Raw genomic sequence first — 23369 nt, forward strand, 5'->3', positions numbered from 1 at the left:
ACACTGCACCTGGCTTCTACTGAGTTCTAAAAGATCCACCGAGTACTACAGACATTGCCTGAGAGTACAGACAAACTTCCAGGGATAAGCAGGTAGCAGGTCTTTTCTTCATACTCGGTGTTTCTAGAAGGCAAATGGATTCTGCATAGAAGAAACCCATACCCACTCTGCCAACAAGATGTAAGCACTAAGCTGCTTCACATGTCCAGGCTGGATCTGCAGTGTTTTGTCTCCCTTCCCCTAATAGACCAAAGGCCTACAGAACCCAGGTAATTGATGTAATTTAATACTACATATTTAAAACAAAAATTGCCAAACTTGAAAAAAATATATTAATATTGTGGTTTTAACCATGTGTTTGGAAGAAAACATGAATTAAGAATGAATTAGAAAGCTATTTTTTCAGGAAAATCTGAGCTGAATCACAGGCCAAAATTAGCCACCTCATATCATCCTGAGAGGAGGCAGTAATTGAAGGAGCCCTGTCACCGGAAGCAGCAAAATTCTTGGTTCAAGAAGATAAAGCAATTGTTTTTGAGTGCCTACTTCAACAAGGACCATGTTAGGTGTTTGGGGTATAAAGCTTCTCAAGAGGCATTAGCAGCAGTGAGTCAGAGGCTAAAATAATTACTTCCTTAGAACTGACAACATTAAGAAGAGGATGTAAAAGCAGGAAATTGGTTTTTAGGGCATAAAATTCTCCTAGCTAATATTAAAATGAAACACTTCATACACCAAATTATATCCTACTTAAAATTTATTTAATTGATTGTAGGGAAGAGGGAAGATGGGAAAGAGAAAAGGAAAAAGGATTCAAAGTCACCTTAACAAAGATAACAGAAGAAACCAAACATGACATTCTGATTATACAAGTTTCTGCTACTTCTGTGTCTTCCTGGCAGAAACATAAAGGTATTAAACAGACAGAAGGTCAAACTATGCTTCATTCTTCTCTACGCATCAGCAGGTGGTAGCTGTGTGTATTTCAAATATTGACAACATTCTTTATGAGTGATAACATGCAGAGCATAGGTTAGATTTTTCAGAGACTATATCATGCAGTAAAGGTAAAAATATCCTAAAAAAAAGCAAAACAAAATCTATTTTGTCAAGCAAATGAATATCTCAGATACATGACTCAATGAAAAAAAAATCTGCAAATCTATTGTAAATCTTTTTAAATTGTTGGCATAAATCCAAACACCTGTTCAAAGCACTTCAGTGTAAGAGGTATTCAGACAATGTGTAAGAGGTATTGTTTAAGACCAGAAGTGAATGAGGTCATCAAACTTATATTAAAGTTTGCCCCCAAGGAATTTGATGAGGAGGGCTGAGAATAAAAACAATGATAATAATGATCAGCTAACCCAGTAACACTCTGCCAGGCCATGTGCTAAAGCACAGGGGATGGTTCTATCATTTAGTTCTCAGAGCATCACTATCAGAGTCATTATAACTATTCCCATTTTAAAGATGGGAGAAGTGGAGAATAGACAATATAAACTTGCCAAAGGGTCCCAGAGTTATTAACTAATGAGCCAAGCCAGAAAAACTGACTGACTCAAACCCCATCCCCTCATCGCCCCATGAGACTGTCTCCCCCCCAAAGATGCCATGATGCTAAATCAGAAGGCAGGGGAGAAAGAAAACACGTGGAGACTAATAGCTCTCTGGAAGACAGAGTCTCAATGATACACCATTGAAAATGCTGTCCTGAGCTGGACACTCAATGGCATATGCCTGTGATCCCTGGGAGGTTGAGCCAGGAGGATAGCAAGTTTGAGACCAACCTGAGTAACTTAGACCCTGTCTCAAAATAAAAAATAAAACGGGGTAAGAATGTAGCAAAGTGCTCTGGGTTTGATCTTCCATTTCCAATACCAGAAAAAAAAAAAAAGTGTGTGTGTGTGTGTGTGAATGCGTGCGTGTGCAGGGACACAAGCATACATATGACGATATTGCTGTGGACTGGGGAGGTAGGTCCGTGGTACAGCATTGTTTAGCATGCACAAGATTCCTTGGTCCCCAGCTCTGCCAGGAAAAAAATAAATAAATAAAGAGAAAGAGAGAGATAATGTTGTTTCACTTACAGTAAAACTTCAAAGGACCCCACAAAGAAGAATAGAAGGTATTATTTGAATTTTGGATCATATCTTAGATAAATCTTTTCTATGTAAAAACATGAGAACTAACAAGATCAGTCCCAGTCTAAACAATAGTAGCCAACTAGTTTTGACTTGTGGAAATATTAAAAAAATCAAAGGTAAGAACAAGTGGCACAAACCTGTAATCCCAGCATTTTGGGAAGTGAAGGCGGGAGGACCGCAAGTTTGAGGCCAGCCTCAGCAACTTCGCAAGACCCTATCTCAAAATTCAAAGTAAAAATGACTGGAGAGACAGCTCTATGGTAAAGAGCCCCCACCACCACCACCAATTAAAGGTAAGAATAAAAAGAAAAATATGAAATTAAACCTCAATAGAATAATAAACCTCAATAGACTCTAAGATACAAATGATAGCATAGAACTGAGTGTAAATTTAGTCTGGTAGCCATATACTGTAGGACATTGTTTTCAATTTTTTATGAGAACCTAAACAAACACAGGAATTGTTTATCGTAGAGATGTGGCTTAGAACTTGGACGGTGAAGTCAGACACTGGAGGTCTATTTCTTTTTATGGTATAGGGAACTGAACACAGGGCAATTAACCCCTGAGCTGCATTCCCAGCAGCTCCTTTCATTTTTAATTTTGAGACAGGGTCTCTCACTAAATTGCTGAGGCTAGTCTTAAACTTGGAATCTACCAACCTCAGACTCAAGAGTCACTGCAATTACAGCCGTGCACCATTGCTCCTGGCTACAGTTGTGTTTCTCTCTGCCATTCACATACTGTGTCTTCTTGGGGTAATTAATACTTCATCAATAAAATGGGTAAGGAAACTTGACTGTGGAATCATTGTGCTGAGGAAGGGAGAACATTTGCTTTTGCTTCTGGGGCTGATCCCCCACTTCTTTAGTTCCAAAGTGGAACTGCAAAATACAGCTCTCCATAGTCTCCACCACAGTGGAAGAAAGATTCCTGGGATAAAGGACTAAAAAATTAAACTTGCATTCAAGAAGATGCTACCCTGCCCTGTGCTGGTTTCCAAAATGTCTAGAACTGGACTCCTTATGATGGTGGCCACTAGCCACATGTGGTTGCTGAGCACTTGAAATATGGTGAATCTGATGTTAAGTATAAAATAAGTACTGCATTTTCAAGATTATGTATGAAAAAGATGTAACACTCAAGATTAACATTTTATTTTAGTTCCATTTTGAAATGATAATATTTTAGAGATAGTGATTCAAAATGTATTACAAAGATGAATTTAACTTCTTCCTACATTTTTGCTGTGGCTACTAGGAAATTTTAAAATTACACATGTGGACTGCACTTGTGGTTTGTGTCATATTTCCATTTGGTAGCACTGATGTGGAGGCTTCTCTCCCATAAGGATGGACCAATCAACCAACAAATAACATCCATCCCTTTAAACAGGTGCAGCACCTGCAGAGAAGATGACCCTTGTCCTGAGCTTCTAAAGGCAAATAATTAAGAGCAGTGGTAGGTTTTTTCTCTCTCTCTCTTTTTCCCATCCCATTTCCCTCATTTTGACGAGGAAGCACATTATGTACCCATTCAATAGGAATCTCCATGAGTTCATGATTTAAGCAACCTGGAGGACTAGAAAGAGAGAGTAGTGAGCCAGTGAGGCAAAATCAGCACTCACCCCTTCCCTGCGGGCATGGAACCTTTAGGAATTTCCAATTTGACCAAAACCTGGGAAATAGCTGGGGACATGGTTGGAATAAAATTTAAAGAATACAGATTCTGGGGCTAGGAATGTAGCTCAATGGTGGAGCATATGCTTACATACACACACACACACACACACACACACACACAAAACAAAACAAAACAAAAAAAAAAAAACAAAAAAAAACACCTCCAAAACCAAACAACCAAATCTTGATTTGCAGATCTTCCTCGATTGGAAGGAAAGGTGAGGGTGTGTGCCCTATTTTGGGTCAAATGTCAACACTCAGGAGAAAGAAAGAAGGAAGCTTTTTAGAAAATAAAACAAAACAAAAACACTACACGAAATGTTAGGGTTAAAATTTTATGTTAATTTAAAATAGCATACAAATAATTCTTTAAATGGTACTCAAAATTAAATCAAAATCAGTTATAAAAATTAAAAACACATATTTATCCAATTATAAACAGGACCAATGTGTGGGTTTGTGCATACATAATGCCTTTGTAAATTTCAACCTAATAATTTCATAGTTGCACTCATCAGAGTTTACGTATGGTCAGTCACTCCAAGAGATTCATACACTTGAGCTTGTTTATCCATTCCATGCTGGAGTGGAAGTATGCATCAGGCAAGGAAGGGGAAGGTAAGAGCGATTTTTCCAAAGAACCATTGGTCTAAACAGGAAAGACAGCCCAGCTGTAATGAGATGGAATTATCAGCTGAGAGAATGTGTAAAATGGCAAGACACTCAGAATCAGGCCACAAAAGGCTGGTGGGAGAGTTTCTAGAGGAAGAAGTGACAGCAGACTGACAAGGATGGCTGCGAGAATAAATATTACAAGTCTTCTGCCAAAGACAGCCTGAGTCCCCGCTGGAATCCCTGACTAAGCCCTCAACCTCCTAGCTGGGTCAGGCTGACCCAAGGCACTCATCCCAGATTGGCACAAGATACAAAGACATGAAAAAAGACCTGTGATGGAAAGTATGGGAACAATTCACTGCTTAAAGGAAAGGATCCCAAGTTTTTGTCCCCCTGAGCCCTGCCTCTTTGGGGGCTGTGGTCAAGCTCACTAACTAGAATTTAACATCACAGTGCTCCTCTACCAAGAAGAAAGGAGGCAATCTTATCAGAATCCACACTTTGAACTTTCCAGTCCACCCGAGAGATTCTAGTATGTTTTTCTAATAAACCTGAGAACTCAACTTATGTGTCCCACTAAAAATGACCACTTAATCCCATCTGAATACTTAAATTATCACATAAGGCCAAGCTAAGTACTTAATAGTAGACTCTGTACTTCCCATATTACAGTTCTCCTTTGGTACCTATGGGGATCTACAGATACCAAAATCCATGCATGCTCAGGTTCCTCATATAAAATGGCATAGTCCTTGTACATAATCTACACACATCCTCTTGGGTACTTTAAATCATTTCTAGGTTACTTATAATACCTAAAACACTGTAAATGCTTTGTAAATAGTTGTTAAAATATATTGTTTAGGGAATGATGACACACTGTATGTGTTCAATACTGATTCAATTTTTTCCCAAATATTTTCCATCCATGGTTGGTTGAATCTACCTGTGAGACACCAAGAATACAGATAGCTGATTCTACTTGAACTGTAGAAAGATTGTGTGCTTGTGTTTTTTTGTTTTTGTTTTTTTGTTTGTTTCTTGGTTTTTGTTTGTTTGTTTGTTTGGTGGTGCTAGGGATTACAACCCAGGGCCTTGTACATGCAAGGCAAGCACTCTACCAACTGAGCTATATCCCCAACATATGTGCTTATATTTTAAGACTTCCTCTTATAGGGGCTGAGGATGTAGCTCATGGGTAGAGGGCTCACCTAGCATGCATCAGGCCCTGGGTCTGATTCCCAGCAAAAGATTTCCTCTTGGAAATAGTGCATGGTTGGGTAAACTGAGAACTACATACTGCAGGGGACACTGGGTGAAAAACTGTCAGGGACAAGGCAGGAAAGGACAGTTACACAGGCCTGGGAGCCAAACATGATCTGATTCTAGAGGACCAGTTTATAGACCCCTGACAAAACCATACTAATGTCAAGGAGAAAAGAAATACAGTTATGACACTTCACAAAAGAAACACTTCTGTTCCATGTATACCACTTTTCTTTTGGACAATTATACAGAGTGCCTACCCTTTAGTCTTTTCACACATTGTAAAAAGTTAAGATCTGATACAGTGACCGGTCTGTTTTCCTTTAACCAAAACCAACACTATAATGTGTACCAAAGTCTCAGTGCATGACTTTACCAAGCAACCTTGCTCTCTTATATTTATATTACAACAAATTTCTGGCTGTCTATTTTTCTTCCTGCTTTGGATTCAGCTACAATAAAAAGGCAAACAGCCAAACACATGAGGGAGCACAGTGGAAAATTCCCAGAAATTCTAAATTGAGAAAATAAAAATTAGATTATAGTGGTTGATTATGGATTGAAACATTAAATATTGAAATTAGAATGAGAAAATATTTTACCCATTTTTAATTTTTTTAATTCAAAGTTTAATATTTTGGAGGTGAGAATGATTATATCATTTGCAATTTCCTCAACATCCTCATCAAAAGAAATAAGCTGACAGTATTGAGTGTATTGACTGCTTGTCAAGATTAGAGCCAAATATAATTTAATTTTTTTTTAAACCAGCTTATCTGCTGCTGTGCTCATCTGCTTAGTGCTCATTTCCCTGTAGTAACAGAGCTTGCATTTTGTTGTTGTTGTTGTTGTTTTGGTTTTGATGCAACTACTCCATCTATCCCATTTAGAAGGTCTGTCAATCAAAGTGTCCTGCCTACTCAGGATCAAGGGTAGGAGGAACAAGTGAGCCAGAATCAGCCAATTGGGTTCCTCTCTAGAATATCTGCATCATAAGAATAATTGAACAGACAGAAAACAGAGCAGATTTATCTGGCCATTGGAGGCTGGAGGGATAGATTACTACCATGTAGACACTGGTTCCTGGTAGCTGCTTTGGTTCCTCCTCTTAGAGTAGCTTGCTTTTTCAGTGTTTTCTTTAACTGACTCTGGGATGACTGAGACCCCTTATATTCAAAGACCTCTAGCTGGTATAAACATCTACTGTGCCTAGCAAATGTCAAGTTCTCAACAAATGGTCAATATTATCATTTGTTCATTCAATACATTTTTACTGAGTGGCTATTACAAATTGAGCATTCCTAATCTAAAAATCCCAAATCTGAAATGCTTCAAAAATCTGAAACCCTTGAGCATCAAGTTTTGAATTTCAGAGCATTTCAGAGTATTTGGATTTTTTGTTTGTTTGTTTGTTTGTTTATTTTTTTGGTGTGTGTGTGTGTGTGTGTGTATACACACTAGGGACTGGGGTTTTTAAATTAGAGATGCTCAACTGATAAAGTCTATGCAAATATTCCAAACTCAAAAACAAAAAGAAACAAACAAACAACAACAACAACAAAAACCCTGAAACCTGCAACACTTCTTATCCTAAGCATTTTGGTCAAGGGATAATTAATATATATAAAGTCCAGGTCACTGGAGATACAAAGATGGAGAAAAATTCTCTGTCCTAAAAACACCTAGGCACTAGTTAAGTAAGGGTAAAGAAAGGTGTATTTTTTTCCATTTGTAATGGAAGAAAATCTCCATTTCTTGATGGTGGAAGTGGCCAAAGGTCACCGCATGCCAAAGAAAGAGACTGAGTAAGAGGGCCTTGTGGAAAGGAAGAGCAGGTAGGCAAGCAAGGATAGGTCAGCTCTGACAAAAATTCTCTCCTCCACCAAACTTCAGTCGGGCTTCCTTGAACCCTGTTTCTACTCAGCCTTGACCCTGCTGCTGTTTCTCCCAATCCCTGTCCTGTTGTCATTGGCTGGGGGGCCCATCCCAGTTTTAGCAAAGAATCCTGCTAAACTATTTCAGCAAGAGTCCTCTCACCTTTGGTATTGAAGTATCTTTTCATGGTCCTCATCTCCCATCTTTGATGTGTGAGTCCTTGGCCTGCCTTTAGCAACAACCCTGAGCCTTCCAGGTGGGACACATTCTGGAATCCCAGCAACTCGGGAGGCTGAGGCAGGAGGATTCCAAGTTCAAAACAGCCTGGACAACTGGTCTTTATTTTGAGATACTGTCTCAAAATATACATTTATACAAAGGGCTGGGGATGCAGTTCAGTGGTAGAGCACCACTGGGCTTCATCCGCAGTACCAAAAAAAAAAAAAAAAAAATCAACCTGGAAGGACAGCTTAGTAAGAATCCTTCCTAGTGATGTCTCTTCCTAGTGATCTTCCCTCCAAGGACCCCGTCATCATGCTATAAATCCTCACTCGTCCTTGTCTGCTTAGAATTCAATCCATTTCTCCCCTACCACAATGCCTCCATTGCAGGAGTCTTGAATAAAGATTCCTTTAGCATTTTCTCACCATTTTGTCAAGTGTTAGAATAGCTTCTCTTCAATGGCTTGGGCATGTTGCGACTGATGATGCTCAGGAAATGCCATCCCCAAATACCACTGTAGGAAACAATATGCTATCCCAAAATATGACTTCAGGAGACAGTATCCCACCTCAAAACATGCCTCTCTGACATGAGGATTTTGTTTTCCCCCCCAGGCAGAGAAAGCGGTTTAGTTAGGAAAGTAGATACATATTCAAGGGAGAATGGGGGCAATCAAGGGGTGGAGGTTGGGGGGGGGGCGGGGGAGACAGACAGGCCTTTGGGAGTAAAGCAAGGAAGACGCGTTCCAGGGAGTGTGCAGGACATCTCCAGAGGGAGAGGCAGCCATGAGGATTATTTTGAGTTAGTTATTTTAGGATCAGCAGACACAGCAGTAGCTGGGAAAATCTGTCCCTTTATAAAAGAACCGTCCATGTGTAAGCACAAGCATGTCTCCCTCTGCACAGGGAAGGATGACTAAACCAGGAGGGACTCTGAGCCAATGGAGAAGGGTTGGGTTTAAATCTACTGAACAAACCTTACTTTGTTTGCGCTGCGCTCCACCACCTGGCCTTTTCATTTAGCCAGGTGTTCACTGCCTTTTTTTTTCCCCCTTTGTTTCAGATAAGGATGGTATTTAGGACTAAAGTTTAAACAATGCCTTTGAGATCTACTCTAGAAGTCCACTCATTTCTCCGGGTTATCTCCCATGTACACAAGAGGTATGCATGTTATTAAACTTGTTTTTCTCTTGTTGTTACAAGAATCCAGTGAAGAACTCATGAAGAGCACGGCAAGGCACGGTGGCCCATGGCTATAATCCCAGCCACTCTGGAGGCTGAGGCAGGAGGATTTCAAGTTCAAGGCCTCAGCAATTTATCGAGGCCCTGTTTCAAAATAAAAAGGGCTAGGGACGTGGCTCAGTGATTAAATACTTCTGAGTTCAATTCCCAGTTAAAAAAAAAAAAAAAAAAAAAACAAACTCACAAAGGGTAGAAAGTTATTCTTCTTCCCCTACACAATTTTACCTTTAACCTTCATTGGTCCTTCCTTCCTTCCCTCCCTGCTTATTCCTTCTCATCTTCTCTTCTGCCTTCCCTCTCTCCTTTTTTTCACTTCTTTTCATTATTTGTCTTTCTCTAGACAGGTTTAAGCTGAACTCTGTCAATGACCTTGATTACTGGAAAGATGCCATTGATTCCTGTCAGGATCAAGCATTTTGTTAAGACAAACTTGACACAGGTAACGCCATTTGGAAATTTAACCTCAATCTTAGAACCAAAGTGGTGGCAGCCTGACCAATCCTCCAGACAATACTCCATTATCATGCAAAGAAAGGAAATTGTTATCTGGGACTGAAATCCTGAAAAACACCTGTTTTGATTCTTCCCTGACAACCCCCTGGTAAAGGCCTAACCTGGTAAAGGCCTAACCTGGTAAAGGCCTAACCTGGTAAAGGCCTAACCGCAAAAGTCCCCTCCTTCCTTACTCCCCTGTCATTACCTCAGTGGAAGACAGATCTCAGTCTCCACTGGGCCCCCAACTGCAGCTCTGTCCTGAATAAACCTGGGTTACTGTAGAGCTGCCTCTGCTTTCTGTTTCCTTCATTGGGTCCTTTCCTGATAGCATCTATCCTCCCAAGTTCTTTATGGCTTTCAGAGTAGATGTCTCAGCAACCTTCTTCCACCAGGGGAAGGGATAATCATTACTACCTTGGGGCAGCAGGGGGAATGGAAAAATTAATTCTCATGAAACTACTTTATGTACTGCACAATGTTATCTAAATACATTTTTTAAAACAAAAGAAAAAGAAAGAAGGCTTTCTGGAGTGTTAAAATTGTTGAAGCGCTCTAGCTAAAGTTCTAAAAGAGAAAATTATACGCCTGGACACAGCAGCAATAGCCTGATTATCCAGGGTCAGCTGCTGCAGCTGTGAGCAGTTTACCCACATGATTATCCAGTTTCCATCTCCTTTCTTTTAAGGCTGAGATAGCTGGATGGCAGCTAAGGCAGTGGGGGTGGTGGGTATCTAATATGAGTAAAGAAGCGTGTTCATCCCATTTGCAAAGGTTACACAAAAAACTCAAGGCACCTAGTCATTGTTTGGAGAAAGGGAATTTTTAGATTTTATGGGCTAACGGTATTTTATAGTTGCAACCTCTGCCAGGTTGTGCGAACTAATATAATAAAAGTTGAATTTTTTCCCCTAGTGCCCTATGACTTACATTTAGCACCCTATCTTCTTTAGTATTTGAGAGTTTGCCTCTAAAGCTAGACTGGCTTGATCCCTAATCTTGAATCTATCACTTTTTAGCTTTCATCTTCAGTAAGTTTACTTAACCTCATCTCAAAATGAAAATGATTATGATAACTAACTCAGAATGCAGAGAAATAAAAGAGTAAAGGCATAGAGGCTTAGAACAGTGACTGCTAGCATACAGTAGGAGCTCTATAAATGCTAGCTATGATTTGGAATTGATCAGATCATATACAAGAACTAGCATTTGAAGGCCATCAGAGTTAGACACTGTACTAAAAACTGTGCTCCTGCCACCGTGCCAGGCAGCCACACCTGACTACATGCTTACTGGACATAGGCAAGCTTCTTTCTAAGGTATGGATGCCTAGCAGGGACTAGCCAGAAAAGCAACCCTGGAAAAAAGATCTTAAAGGCTTGAAACTCAGATTTCTTCCTGTAAAACTATCATAGTAATATCAATGTCACAGAATTGATGTGAGGATTTGGTAAGATTATATTGAGATTCTGTCTCAAAATGGAAAAATAAAAGGGCTACAGATACAGCTCAATGGAAAAGCTATCCTGGGTTCAATCTGAAGTACCAAAAATAAGTATATACATATAATCACACAGACATGACACATAACATAAATATGCATGCAAATGAATTACGTGACTAACAAACTCTGCCTTGATAATAGAGTGTCATTCACCATTCATAGGTGAAGCTAGTTAGGGTTTCATAAGTGGGCCTGATTTTTATACCAACTGGTTTCAATTGATGAAAACACTTTTTATTTTTTTGGTAATGGGGATTTAATCCAGGGGCCCTTTACCACTGAACTCCATCCCTAGCCCCTTTTCTTTTTGATTTTGAGACAGGGTCTCACTTAGTTTAAGACACTAACTGGTATTTATCATGAGCCCTAACATATACAGATATGACGGCTACATTTCTGTAACTCTAAATTAGTAATCCAGCAATGAATTGCTGTGCTGTATAACGATGAGTCCAGCTGCTATACAGACTATTCAATACTCCTAAAATCATGGAATGCAAACTGGTGTGGTTAAGATCTGCTATCAAAGTCTTAATTTTATCCTTTACATTATATGTATGTATGTATGTATGTGTTTTGTGGTGCTGGGGATTGATCCTGGAGCCTTGTGCATGCTAGGCAAGTGCTCTGCTACTGAGTCACATCCCTAACCCTGCATTGCATCTTTATGGCACTTATGTTTGTAGCATATAAAATTCATTGTAATTGAGGTGTAATTAGTCATTCCTTTGAAGTCATCTGGAAACAATTCATGACATCCTCTATCTTCTCTCATGCACAGTATGAGTCATGAGAGAAGTCATAATCATAGTACAAGAGGCTGGTTTTCTCACAGAACCTGGTTATCACCTGAATTTTTCTGCTTGAGCAAAGATGGCAGAACCAATTGTAACTCAAACATACCATGGCTCACCGGGAAAACCCTAACACTCCAACCAACTCCAAGTTCATACCTACCAGCAGTAATGTCCATTTGGACATTACTACTGAATGGCCTCTGACAAATTATATAACCTACTGGTGATTTCATTCCCTGATCTATAAAATGGAGATAGTAAGAATACTGTATTATACCCTTAAAGAAGAGGGCAGATCTCACATTAAGTGTTCTTAATTACCACAATGAAATAAGATTTAAAAGATTAATAGCTATCTTGTCAGTTTTAATAAATTAATAAAGGGTAAAATTATTAGAACAGTGCCTAGCACCATGTAAAATCAATAAACAAATGGAAAAAATATATGATACACCTTCTACTGTCCTCTAATTGCTTCTAAAACTATTTTCTCGTCCAACAAGGCTTTGAGCCTTTGAAGTCCAGGGACCATACTGGCACCACGCTTTCTTTTCATCTTCCCTCCCTCAGTGAACTCAGCTCCACTGGAGGCAGGTTATCCACAGCTGTGAGTTCAGTGTGGCAGTAGCACATGGGAGCAAAGCGCCTGGGATACGCCCAGTGCCACTCCAGTCAATGCCTCCATAGCAGTGGCTTTCCAAGCATTTGACCCCAATACACGGTGCTTTTTGGTTGCAATTCAATACATGCTTGAATACTACATAAATATCTATATCTATATTGTACTATATATATATATATATATATATATATATACTATCTAGATAGTATATATACATATAATGTAGATACTACAGAACATGCAGTACCTATACTATCTACATATTTATATAGTGTATACCTAACTAAAATAAAATTTGCAAAAAATATTTATCTTTATTTTATAAAATATACCCCATTATTTCCTAGTTAAATCAAATTTAGTTCCTCTTAAACTTTAATATACAGTCCAATTTTGTGATCATCTTAAAATTCAGATCAGATTCAGCAGGACTTGGGTAGGGTCAGAGATTCTGCCTTTCCATCACATTCCCAGGTCATACTGCAGGTTCATGGACCATACTTTGATTAGAAAGAGCCTAGTCTAGTTTATTTAAAGTTATTTTATATTATTTTAAAATTTTTTAATGCTAGAAATGATCCTTTAAACTTATTTCAGGACCCACGAAGGGGTTTTAATCTGCATGTTTAACATTGCTCCAAATAATTTCTAAAGTTTATTTCAAGTCTATAATTCCTAATCTTGGAATAGAAATCCTATGTAGGCCTGGAAGGGAGCGGGGGTAAAAAGTAACTCAAGGATCACCTCTCATGTTGCCCTATAGGCAAAATGCTGTCCTGTTCCCATTTCTTTCCTCCCAGTCCCAAGCCTCCACCTTATGGCCTCTGACTAAGCAGTTACTAAGGGCAGGGCGCTGATCCAAGTCTTTACATCTATCCATTTATTCACACAGCCACCCTGTGAGGTTATCCCGATTTTCGAGACAGGGGAAGGTAAGCAGCTGTAAATGGTGGGGCTGGGATTTGGGAGGCTATGATTTGTGACAGTCCACCTCCAAGATGGCTCCAGCGGTCACTGTGTTCTGGTATCCCTGCCTCCTCTCCCACACTGAACAGGGCTGACCATGTAACCGATAAACTATTGAGGAAATGGCAGAGTCTGACTTCCAAGGCTCAGTTAGAAAAAGCACTGTGGCTTCTGCCTTTCACTCTCTTGGCCCCTCCCTCTCTGGGGGAAGCCAAGCTATCAGGTCACCAGAATCCTCAAGCAGCTTGCTGAAGTCCACACAGTGTTGCACTAAAGCCTCTAGCCTACAGCCAGAACCAACCTGTTTGGCAACAAGTGAGTCACTGTGGAAGTGAGTCCTCCAGCCTGGCTGGTCTTCAGATGACTAGCACCCTGGCCAATGTCTTGACTTAACCTCAGGTGGCACCCAAGCCAGAACCGCCCAGCTGAGCTTCTCCTAAATTCCACAGAAACTGTGTGAGATAATAAAAGTTATTGTTGTTTGATACTTTGAGTTTTGGAATAATACATTATGCATTAAATTTTAGGATAATTTGTCATGTAGTGAAAGGTAACTGATACAGCTCTGAACCAATAGGTTACACTGCATCATTATGATTCAGCACTATAAAGAAAATGAAAACTTTATGAAGTCTCTTTTGATTAACCCTTCACTGTGACTACTTGTATCATGATTCAGAAAAATTTCATTTTCTCCTCCCAAGATATCTACTTCCCAAGGCCATGGATGGAGTTGTTTGTGATGTTACATTCTCATCTGAGTAGAAGCTTCTGAAAGCATCACAAGAATCTGCCTGTCCTTTTCAGCTTCGGCAGTCATCTGTAAAAATAACATACCCCAGACAGTGGATGTACCTCTAGACTGTGTCCCAGAACAAGAAGGCATGATACACATATCTGAAATTGACTCTCAGCTTACAGACAAGCCAAGTTATACCCAAGCAGAGGTACAACAGATTTAGAACCATGATTGAGAAAAAAAAAGTGCTTGTTGTTATATATATCACAAGATTGTGGGGTTTGTTTGTTACTACAGCAAATGCTGACCAATACACTCACCATGTTGTATGATGCCATGCTCCATAAGCCGGTGGCAAAGCTGCTCAGCCTCTTTTCTTGTGGTGGCCTCACCTTCCTGAACCAGCCAATCCAGGAATTCAGATGCCATGAAGGTGCGCTCATACTTGACTCCTTCTTCTTCCCTGGGTTGTAAGAGTGTGTTTTCAGGGGCCATCAGCCTGGGAGGAAAAAAGTGGGAAAGAAATATAAAGCAAATCAACACAAAAGGAGCATAGCTCATTTGAAATCCTAAATCATAGACTTCTGTGAAGTATCACAGCACTTGTCAGACAGACAGATTTGGCTGACATGTGCTGCCACAAATGCAAATTCTAAGAGAGGATCTGCTTCAGAAGTGAACAGATGCATTTTCTTCTGGTAATAAGGGAAAAAAAACTGGAAATAAAACCTAAGACTTTACCATTCATAGATGATATTCAAGATAGTCACCTTGCGAAGTAGTAGCCCCATCCCACCTTTCTAAAAAGGCTAGTGTTTCTTTCCTAAAGACATAATCCATTTCTCAAATCACTGTGCTAACAAGATTTCTGCTGTAGACTGTTTGTAAACCACCCCCCACACACACACACACACCAATTCTTTGTATATGCTGAATAATCCCTAATGTGATGGATTGGAGATGGGTCTTTGGAAGGTAGTTTATGTGGTTGGAGCCTTCATGATGGAATTAGTGCCCTTGCAAGAAGAGACACAGATAGCATGCTTCTCTCTCTCTGCTCTATCTATACAAAGATGCAATGACAAGACAACCATCCTCAAACCAGGAAGCAGGTCCTCATCAGATACAGGGTCTGCTGGCACCTTCATCTGGAAATTCCCAAACACTTGTTGTTTGTTTAAGCTAACCAAATCTAGGGTAATTTTGCTAAAGTAGCCTGAGCTAAGACAGCCACATAAGTCAGTCCTTTACAATCTTCCTATCTTCACCTAACTTGCTTTCTAAGCATTTCTCTACTCCTTGGGATTTTGCCCTTCAAAATCGCTTCACTGGGGCCATCAGCATTCTCCTATGCATGCAAATATGACACAATGTAACATAAATCTAAGTCTTCTTTTAGGTTGACATAAGTACCATTAGATGCTACTGACCACTTCCTCCAGCTAAAGGGACATCACACTTATATTCCTCTCCTGTTCCTCCACTCCCATCTCTTTCTCAGGGCATCTGTGTTGGTTTCTCCTCTTCTCCCTGAACTTTAAGTTTTGGAATAATACATTATGCATTAATGTAAAGGCTGGAATCATTTGAGATTCACACCCCAAATACTTCTTTTCTCATTCCATAATCTCCTGGGTGAACTCTAACATCCTTATAGATTCAGTTACTATCTGTGCCTCCAAGATCCCCAAATATACATCCCCAGACAGGGCCTCTACACCCAACTCCAGTCATTTGCATCCATATAAATGCTGAAAAGACACCTCAAAATTAACAAACATTGAGCTCCTGTCTTCCTCCCAACCAGGTTCTGTGCTAGTGAATGCTTCCACTCTCTGGACAGAAAAATAAATAAATAAAAGCCCCAATACCTACATCTTTACCAGCCTCCCACCCCCACAATCTGTCAGATGAACTGCAGATTTTATTTCCTAAATCTCTCTCATGTATGTCTAGGTCTTCTCTTTCTGCATTGCCACCACCTTAGCCAAAAACACCCATACCTTTAACTGAAATAATGATGGTGTTTTCTTAGAGTATTTATCCATCTGCTTTTGTTCTCAACCCAACTTTATACACCTATATCCTGATATGGTAATTAAAATTATCTTTCAAAAATTCAAATCTGATAATGTTCTTCCACTGTTGAAATTATACTTTAGTGAGCTGGGTGTGGTGGTACATGCCTGTAATCCCTGCCACTCAGAAGGCTAAAACAAGCAGATTGCAAATTTTAGGCCAGACTGGGCAACTTAGCGAGGCCCTCAGCAAGTCAGCAAGATCTTGTCTCAAAATAAAAAATAAAGAGCAGCCTCTTATCCCTGTTAAAAAAAAAAAAAGAAGAAGAAGAAGAAGAAGAATTAAAAATTAAAAAAGGCTGGGGATATAGCTATCGGGTAAAGTACATGGGTTCAATCCCCAGAATCAAAAAGGAAAAATAAGAAAATATACTTCAATGACTTCTCATTGCCTTTAAAATAAAAACCAAAGTCGTTTACACGGCTTATAATGCATGCAAAATCCTGCCCTCTGTCTCACTAGAATCATTGCTGTGGCCAGGCCTGGTGGCACATGCCTATAATCCCAGAGATCTGAGAGGCTGAGGCAGGAGGATCACAAGGTTGAGGACAGTCTGGGCAACTTACTGAAACCCTGTCTTGAAATTTAAAAAAAAAAAAAAAATTAAAGGGTGGTGGTGGAGAGTGTCTGGGAAGGTAACCTAGTGGTAGAGCACCCTGGGTTCAATCCCCAGTATTAAATGAGTAATCACTCTCACTTCTTTGGGGACACTGGCCTTCTTTTAGTCCCACAGACATCCCATACCCTATCTTCCAAAGGGCCTTTGAATGCTAGAATATTCTCTCCTGCTTCTCCCCATCTTGCCTCCATTTTTCATGCTTATTTAACTCCTATCCTTCACATCTTTATTGACAGGTCTCTATTAGAATCTTCTCATTGTTTCCCCTGCATTTTGTGTAATTTCCAGACTAAGGATTACCTCCCCTATTCAATATAAGCTCCAGGAGGGTAGGGTCCATGTTCATCCACAAAATTTTATGAAAAACAGAATCTCGACAAATACCAAGGTCAAAAACCAAATACAAGGCTGTATCATCTTCTTTTGTAAAACTGTGCCTGGTAATTTCTGTCTTCCATATGAAAGCTGGTCTTTCTTTTAAAAAGCTTTGTTTCCTTTCAAACAATAATATGCAATACAAATTGAACCACTTCACTCTAGAGCAGGAAGAAACCTTAGAGATCTTTGTAACCCAGCTTCCTCTGCATCTACACAAGAAAAAATGCAGTTCTCATCCAGATGAGGAAAACTACGCAACAGCCCTCACTGTAAGGGATAACTGCACAGTACACCTGAGTGCCATAGGGTGTCCATCCTTGGTGCTTTCTGACCTACAGCCCAACCATGCTACAGAGTGAACACTGGTCTAGGAATCAGATAAGGTTTTCACTTAGCAGCTTTGAGACATCAGGCAAGCCCTCTTTATTTTTTTTCCAGACTCATTCTCCTCAGGAGTATAATGGCACCTTCACGGAGCTGTTGTAACAATCACACATGAGTAAATGGCTTCATAATGCAGAAGTCACTGTAAATGCCAAGCCCTGCACTACTTAAGTAACCCCCGATGCCCACACCAGGACACGACAACCTTGTTCCTAAAGGCTATGAACTGATGGAAACAGAAACTCTTTCAAAATTCCTCTGCTCCTCCCAGAAGAATTAGGAGTTTTGCTAAATACAAGTCACAGAAGGGCATAGGATTAGCAAACCGCAGTCTTGGGATCCGAATTCAGACTGCCACATGCCATTTCTCACTGCTTCAGTGTCTTCCAAACATATTAAATAAGGAAAATAACGCCTGTTCTACTTTTCTCACTGGGTTACTGCTATCATCAAAAGTCTTTTCCAGGGGGGGGGGACCCTAAAAGTTCAAAGAATATAAATATATATTTTATATAAAGAGAATTTATAAAAGCTACAATTTCTCATTTAAAATCTTCTAATTCAGGATGATCTCATTTAAACACTTCTTATTTAAATCCCTCTCTAAGTCAATCCTCTTCTGTACTTTTGTTCATACTGAGAAGTAGTTACTAGGCTGCTTGCCTGGGGTTAATGACAGCTGAGTTGGGGTGGGCAATAAGAGCTCAGAGCTACTTAAGTATTATTTAGTATAATACTGGCCAGCCCCTTCTTAGAAGGTGAAGGGCAACACAAGTGTCAGAATCATGAAGACATTCTATAGGTGATCAAGTGCACGGAGGCCACACAGCTCCTCTCACCTGCCTTCCACTGTGACTGCCTTGTGTCTCCCATCAAGAGGCTGAGTCTGTTTCAACTTCCCTTGAACTTGTGTTGGCTTTGAGACTGGCTTTGATCAACAGGATGCAGTGGAAGTGACATTATAGAGACTTCAAAGGTGAAGTGTAAGAGGCCTGGCCAACTTCCTCCTTTGTTCCATTGTAGTGCCACCATGTAAGAGTGCAGGTGGCCTCTTGGAAGGAGAGGGCCCAAGGAAGGGAACCAAGGTGCCCAGGCAACAGCCAGCACCAACTCTTGGACATGTGAATGAGACCATCCTGGACCTGTTGGCCCTCCAAGAGCAAGCCCTGGAGAAAGGACTGGAAGAACCACGCCAACCCATAGAATCAGGAAAAATAACACAATTATTAAGTTCTAGGGTGATTTGCTTTGCAGGAATAGATAATTGGGACACATTCCTATCAACAGAAGGTGGCGATAATATGTGAAACATCACACACAGGAACACATCACACAGCTCAGAAAGTGTTAAGGGCACGATAAGGAACGGTGGAGGGTGCTGGAAATAAACTGCACAGAAAAAAAGCCATATGTGGCCAGACCTGGGAGCCTGCACTGGTGATGAGAATCTAGGATTCATATGTTCAGGTCCCAATAAGGAACACCACCCTGGGGCTGGGGATATAGCCCAGTTAGTTAAGTGCCTTCCTTGCAATGCTCAAGGACCTAGGTTCAATCCAAAGCACCACAAAAAAAAAAAAAAAAAAAAAAGAAAGAAAGAAAAAGAAATACCACCCTTCCTTCATTTCTTTGACCTTCAAAGAATGGAGCAAAAAAAATGGGATAACTAGCCTCAATTTTGCCATTATAAATATTATATCTCCTGAGAAATCTCTGATTCTTACAAATCTGAACCATGCCACTTCCAGAGTCCTTGGGAATCACCTGCTCCCACGACTGTAAGCTTTTGATGAGCAGAGACCCTGTTTATGTAGTTCATGGTTGTTTCCTAGCACAATAGGTTTACTAAAAATTTTGGCTGGATGAATAAATTAAACTCATTTCTATGCATTTCCTGTCACCATCCATTTGGTGGGGCGAGTATTGGGAACTGAACCCAGGGGTGCTTTACCACTGAACTCTATCTCCAGTCCTTTATTTTTTTTTTCATTTTAAGACAGGGTCTAAGTTGCTGAGGCTGGCCTCCACCTTGTGATCCTCCTGCCGCAGTAACTGAGATCCCCTGCCTCAAAAAATAAAAAGGGGCTGAGGATGTAGCTGAGTGGTTAAGCCCTGCTGGGTTCAATACCCAGGACTCCACCTAAGAAACCTACAGCTGGGCATAGTGGGGCACTCCTACAATCCCATGCAATCAGGAGGCTGAAGCAGGAGGAGTACGAGTTCAAGGCCACCCTGGACAACACAGTGAGCACATGTATTAATAAAGAAAGAAATAAAATGACCCCCTTAGGATGACTCTATGTGGAGATGAGGTGAATCAAGAGAGTTCCAGTCGGGGAGTGTAGCTCCGTGGTAGAACATTTGTCTAACGTGCATGAATTCCTGGATTTGATCCCCAGCACCAGTGGTGGGTGGGGGAAATGAGTCTGTACTGCTGACACTCTCCACTGCAGACAGACTCCTGGCCTTTAGCCTTGCTTGTAATGACTCTGCCCCTTGCAGCTCAGGGATTCTCCTTTCAGGGTTTAGGGAGGACAAGTGCATGGGGTTACTTTGTGTCATTTTTCCCTCCAGAATCAAGATCTGCCAGTCCTCTAGAGTTCCCGCCAAGGAGCTGGTAGACTCTGGACAAGTGGCTGGTGAGCTGCTTCTGCCAAGGCGAGCTTCAGGAAAGAGAGCAGCTGGCAGGCTGCCTGGGTGGCTTCGGCTTGCCATTTAAAACATGCCCTACCACCCTTGACTCTTCCTTATTTCATTTCCCCTTGATCAAGGAAATATGTCTCCATCCCGGTTCCCCTTTTTAAGGCCCAGTCTTTCTTGGGATTTGATTTTGTTACCATTATGTAGTCACAGTGTTCAGGCAAGAATTTGTCTTACAATGGGTCCCCTTCCTCTTTTGCTTGATAATAAGCTACCCTCGAATGCAGCAGTTTTAAACAACCATCATTTAACCATCTTTTAGTTTTGGATGGCTCTGGCGTGGAGTTACACACAACTGCATGCAGAGGGTGGCCAGGGCTGGAGGTCAGCCTCTGTGGCGCTCCTCTGTCTAGCAAGGCAGCCTGGACTTTCTACCTAGTGCCACAGGGCTTCAGGAAGAGGAAGCAGAGGCTACCAGGATGAAATGATGTCAACTCCTCCTTCTCCCAATTTTATTCAGATATAACTCACACACCATACAATTAATCCATTTCATGTAAACAATTCAGTGGTTTTTTTTTTTAAAAAATATATGTGCAACTTATACCACCATCTCCACAATCCACATTACAACATTTTCATCTCCCCAGTAGGAGACTCTAAGCCCATTAAGTCATTCCCCATCTCTTCAGTCCTAGACAAAACACTAATCAGTGTTCTGGCTTTGAATCTGTCTTTTCTGGAGAGTTCATATGAATGGCTCATACCACATGTGGTCTGTTGTGCCTAGCTTCTTTCACTTAGCATAATGTTTATAAGGACCATCTGCATTGTACCAATTATGCTTTTTATTGCCAAATAATATTCCACTTCATGGGTATACCACATTTTGCTTATCCATTCATCAACTGGTAAACATTTGGGGTTTTTTCCCCCATTTTTAATTATCATGAATAATGCTGCTATGAACAGTTGTGTAGTCCTTAGTTCCATAATGACATTTCAGTCCACGAGCCCACATGTAAGATGGTCTAAAATCAGACAGATTTGAACTCTGCACACTTGTTAGTTGTCTGACTCTCTTTGTTCATGTGTAAAATGGGAGTAGTAATGGGGTTGTGGCTCAGTGGTAGCGAGCTTGCCGAGCATGCATGAGGCACTGGGTTCGATTCTCAGCACCACAAACAAATAAATAAAGGTCCATCAACAACTAAAAAATATTTTTTTAAAAAATGGGAGTAATAATAGTGCCAACTCAGGGAATTGTGAGCTTAAATGTGATGAGACATAAAAATCATGATGCCTGGCACAACATCAGCAAACACTGAATACATTTTAGCCATGATGATGATGATGGTATTGACAATGATGATAACTACTATATAAGTTTTATAGATGGAGCCATTATTTGATTAAAAAAACTTTCTTTGCATCAAAATGAATGAAGCTTTTGTATTATTTTTATAGACAAGAACAATAATTCCTCCCCAAAGTATAGAACCATTTCTACACATGTTTTGGCATTCATAATTCTTGTCTCCTGCAAGCCTTCAGCAGGCTGATTGCACATGTGAACTGATTTCAACCTTTCCTGCATCTATATCTGAGTCAGATTTCCCAGACTCACATTAACCAAAGGGAAGGCAGCATACAATAGAAGGAACTCTACATTTAGGTGCCAATACAGGAATAGAAACAAGCTGATAGCAATCTCCTTGTACATTGAAAAAAAATTCAAAAGATCTGAACAGACCCTATATAAAATGACAATATATGGGAATGGTGAGCAGGAGGGGAAACTAGGAAAAGAGTTAAAAAGACATGAGTTAATACAATAATAAATTATTTATATACATGATAACTGTTATTTGGCTTTAAAACTTAAAAATCAATTCGATCAAAGATTGAAGGTGGTTTATGAATAATTTTGCCAAATAGAGTTCTCTATTACTCAAATTCTGCCCCAAAGAAAATGTACTACATTTATAACTGGGAAAAATGTTATCAATCAAGGAGTTAAATTAAGGTTAAGTTTATGTTTAACCAGATGTGTGGTTCCTGACAAAATGTAAGTAAAAATGGTTATATTTCTTTTTTCATTTTTTGGTACTGGAAATTGGACCCAGGGGCACTTAACCACGGAGCCACATCCCCAGCCCTTGTTATTTATTATTTTGAGACAGGGTCTCCCTAGGTTGCTTAGGGCCTTAGCTAAGTTGCTTAGGGCCTTAGCTAAGTTGCGAAGGCTAGCTTTGAGCTTGGGATCCTCCTGCCTCAGTCTTCCCAGCTGCTGGGATTACAGGAGTGTGCCACTACACCTTGCAAAAAAAAAAAAAAGGGTTATATTTCTATGCCCAATATAATAAACTAGTTTCCAAAGTTTAGACTATACATTTAGATGTAGATGCTCCCCACAGAGTTTTGAACATCTAATATTGAATTGTGTGGTGAACAGGAAAATATCCATGCTTACCCAAGTACTGGTATTTTTAAGTTTTATGCCATTATCTGTAAAACAGATGTTATATGGATAAACTGATATAATTTTCATGATAATTAGGTTAAGAACAAGTAAACAGAAAGCTGTTCCGTTAATATTTATGAGTAAAAGCAATGCATACTGGAAAAGCAAAGCGGGGAGGGCAAAACAGCATTCCACACTCCACCACCAAGTCTCTGCTCCTCCCTTCACCCCTCTCCACACTAAACGCACAGATTTGTCCTCAGCTGTATCCCTTACTCATGCTCTTCCCTCTCTTTTTCCCTTCCCTGGAGAAATCTGGGCTAGTCTTTGAAAACAAGGGCTGCTGGTGCAGTGACACAGGATGTTTACTAGGCAAGGGAACCTGGCTTCAGGGACAAAGGAGGGCTGAGGTCCAGCTCCCTGTGATCAGTCCTGTGGGATGAGGGCTGCAGCAGCCTGAGGGAAAGGCAGAGGGGCGTCCCGTCCGGTGCTCATTTACATCAAGGTGCTGAATGACCTGGTGCAGTGGGGTTCGCCTGTAATCCCAGGGACGCACAAGGCTGAGGCAGGAAGCTCGCCAATTTGAGGCCAATCTCAGCATTTAGTGAGACCCTGTATCAAAATAAGAAATAAAAAG

General features: G+C 40.4%; 1 protein-coding gene across 1 annotated transcript in view; it reads right to left on the reverse strand.

The window, feature by feature from the left end:
- Window positions 1-23369, reverse strand: part of Deptor (DEP domain containing MTOR interacting protein) — a 136243-nt gene that overhangs the window by 48707 nt on the left and 64167 nt on the right. Inside the window, exon 4 of the mRNA XM_026393861.2 lies at window positions 14489-14667. Within this exon, the coding sequence (XP_026249646.1) occupies window positions 14489-14667 (179 nt within the window). The remainder of the gene's footprint in view (window positions 1-14488; window positions 14668-23369) is intronic.

This window comes from Urocitellus parryii, chromosome 7, assembly GCF_045843805.1.
Source record: "Urocitellus parryii isolate mUroPar1 chromosome 7, mUroPar1.hap1, whole genome shotgun sequence".
In the NCBI taxonomy this organism is placed as follows: domain Eukaryota; kingdom Metazoa; phylum Chordata; class Mammalia; order Rodentia; family Sciuridae; genus Urocitellus; species Urocitellus parryii.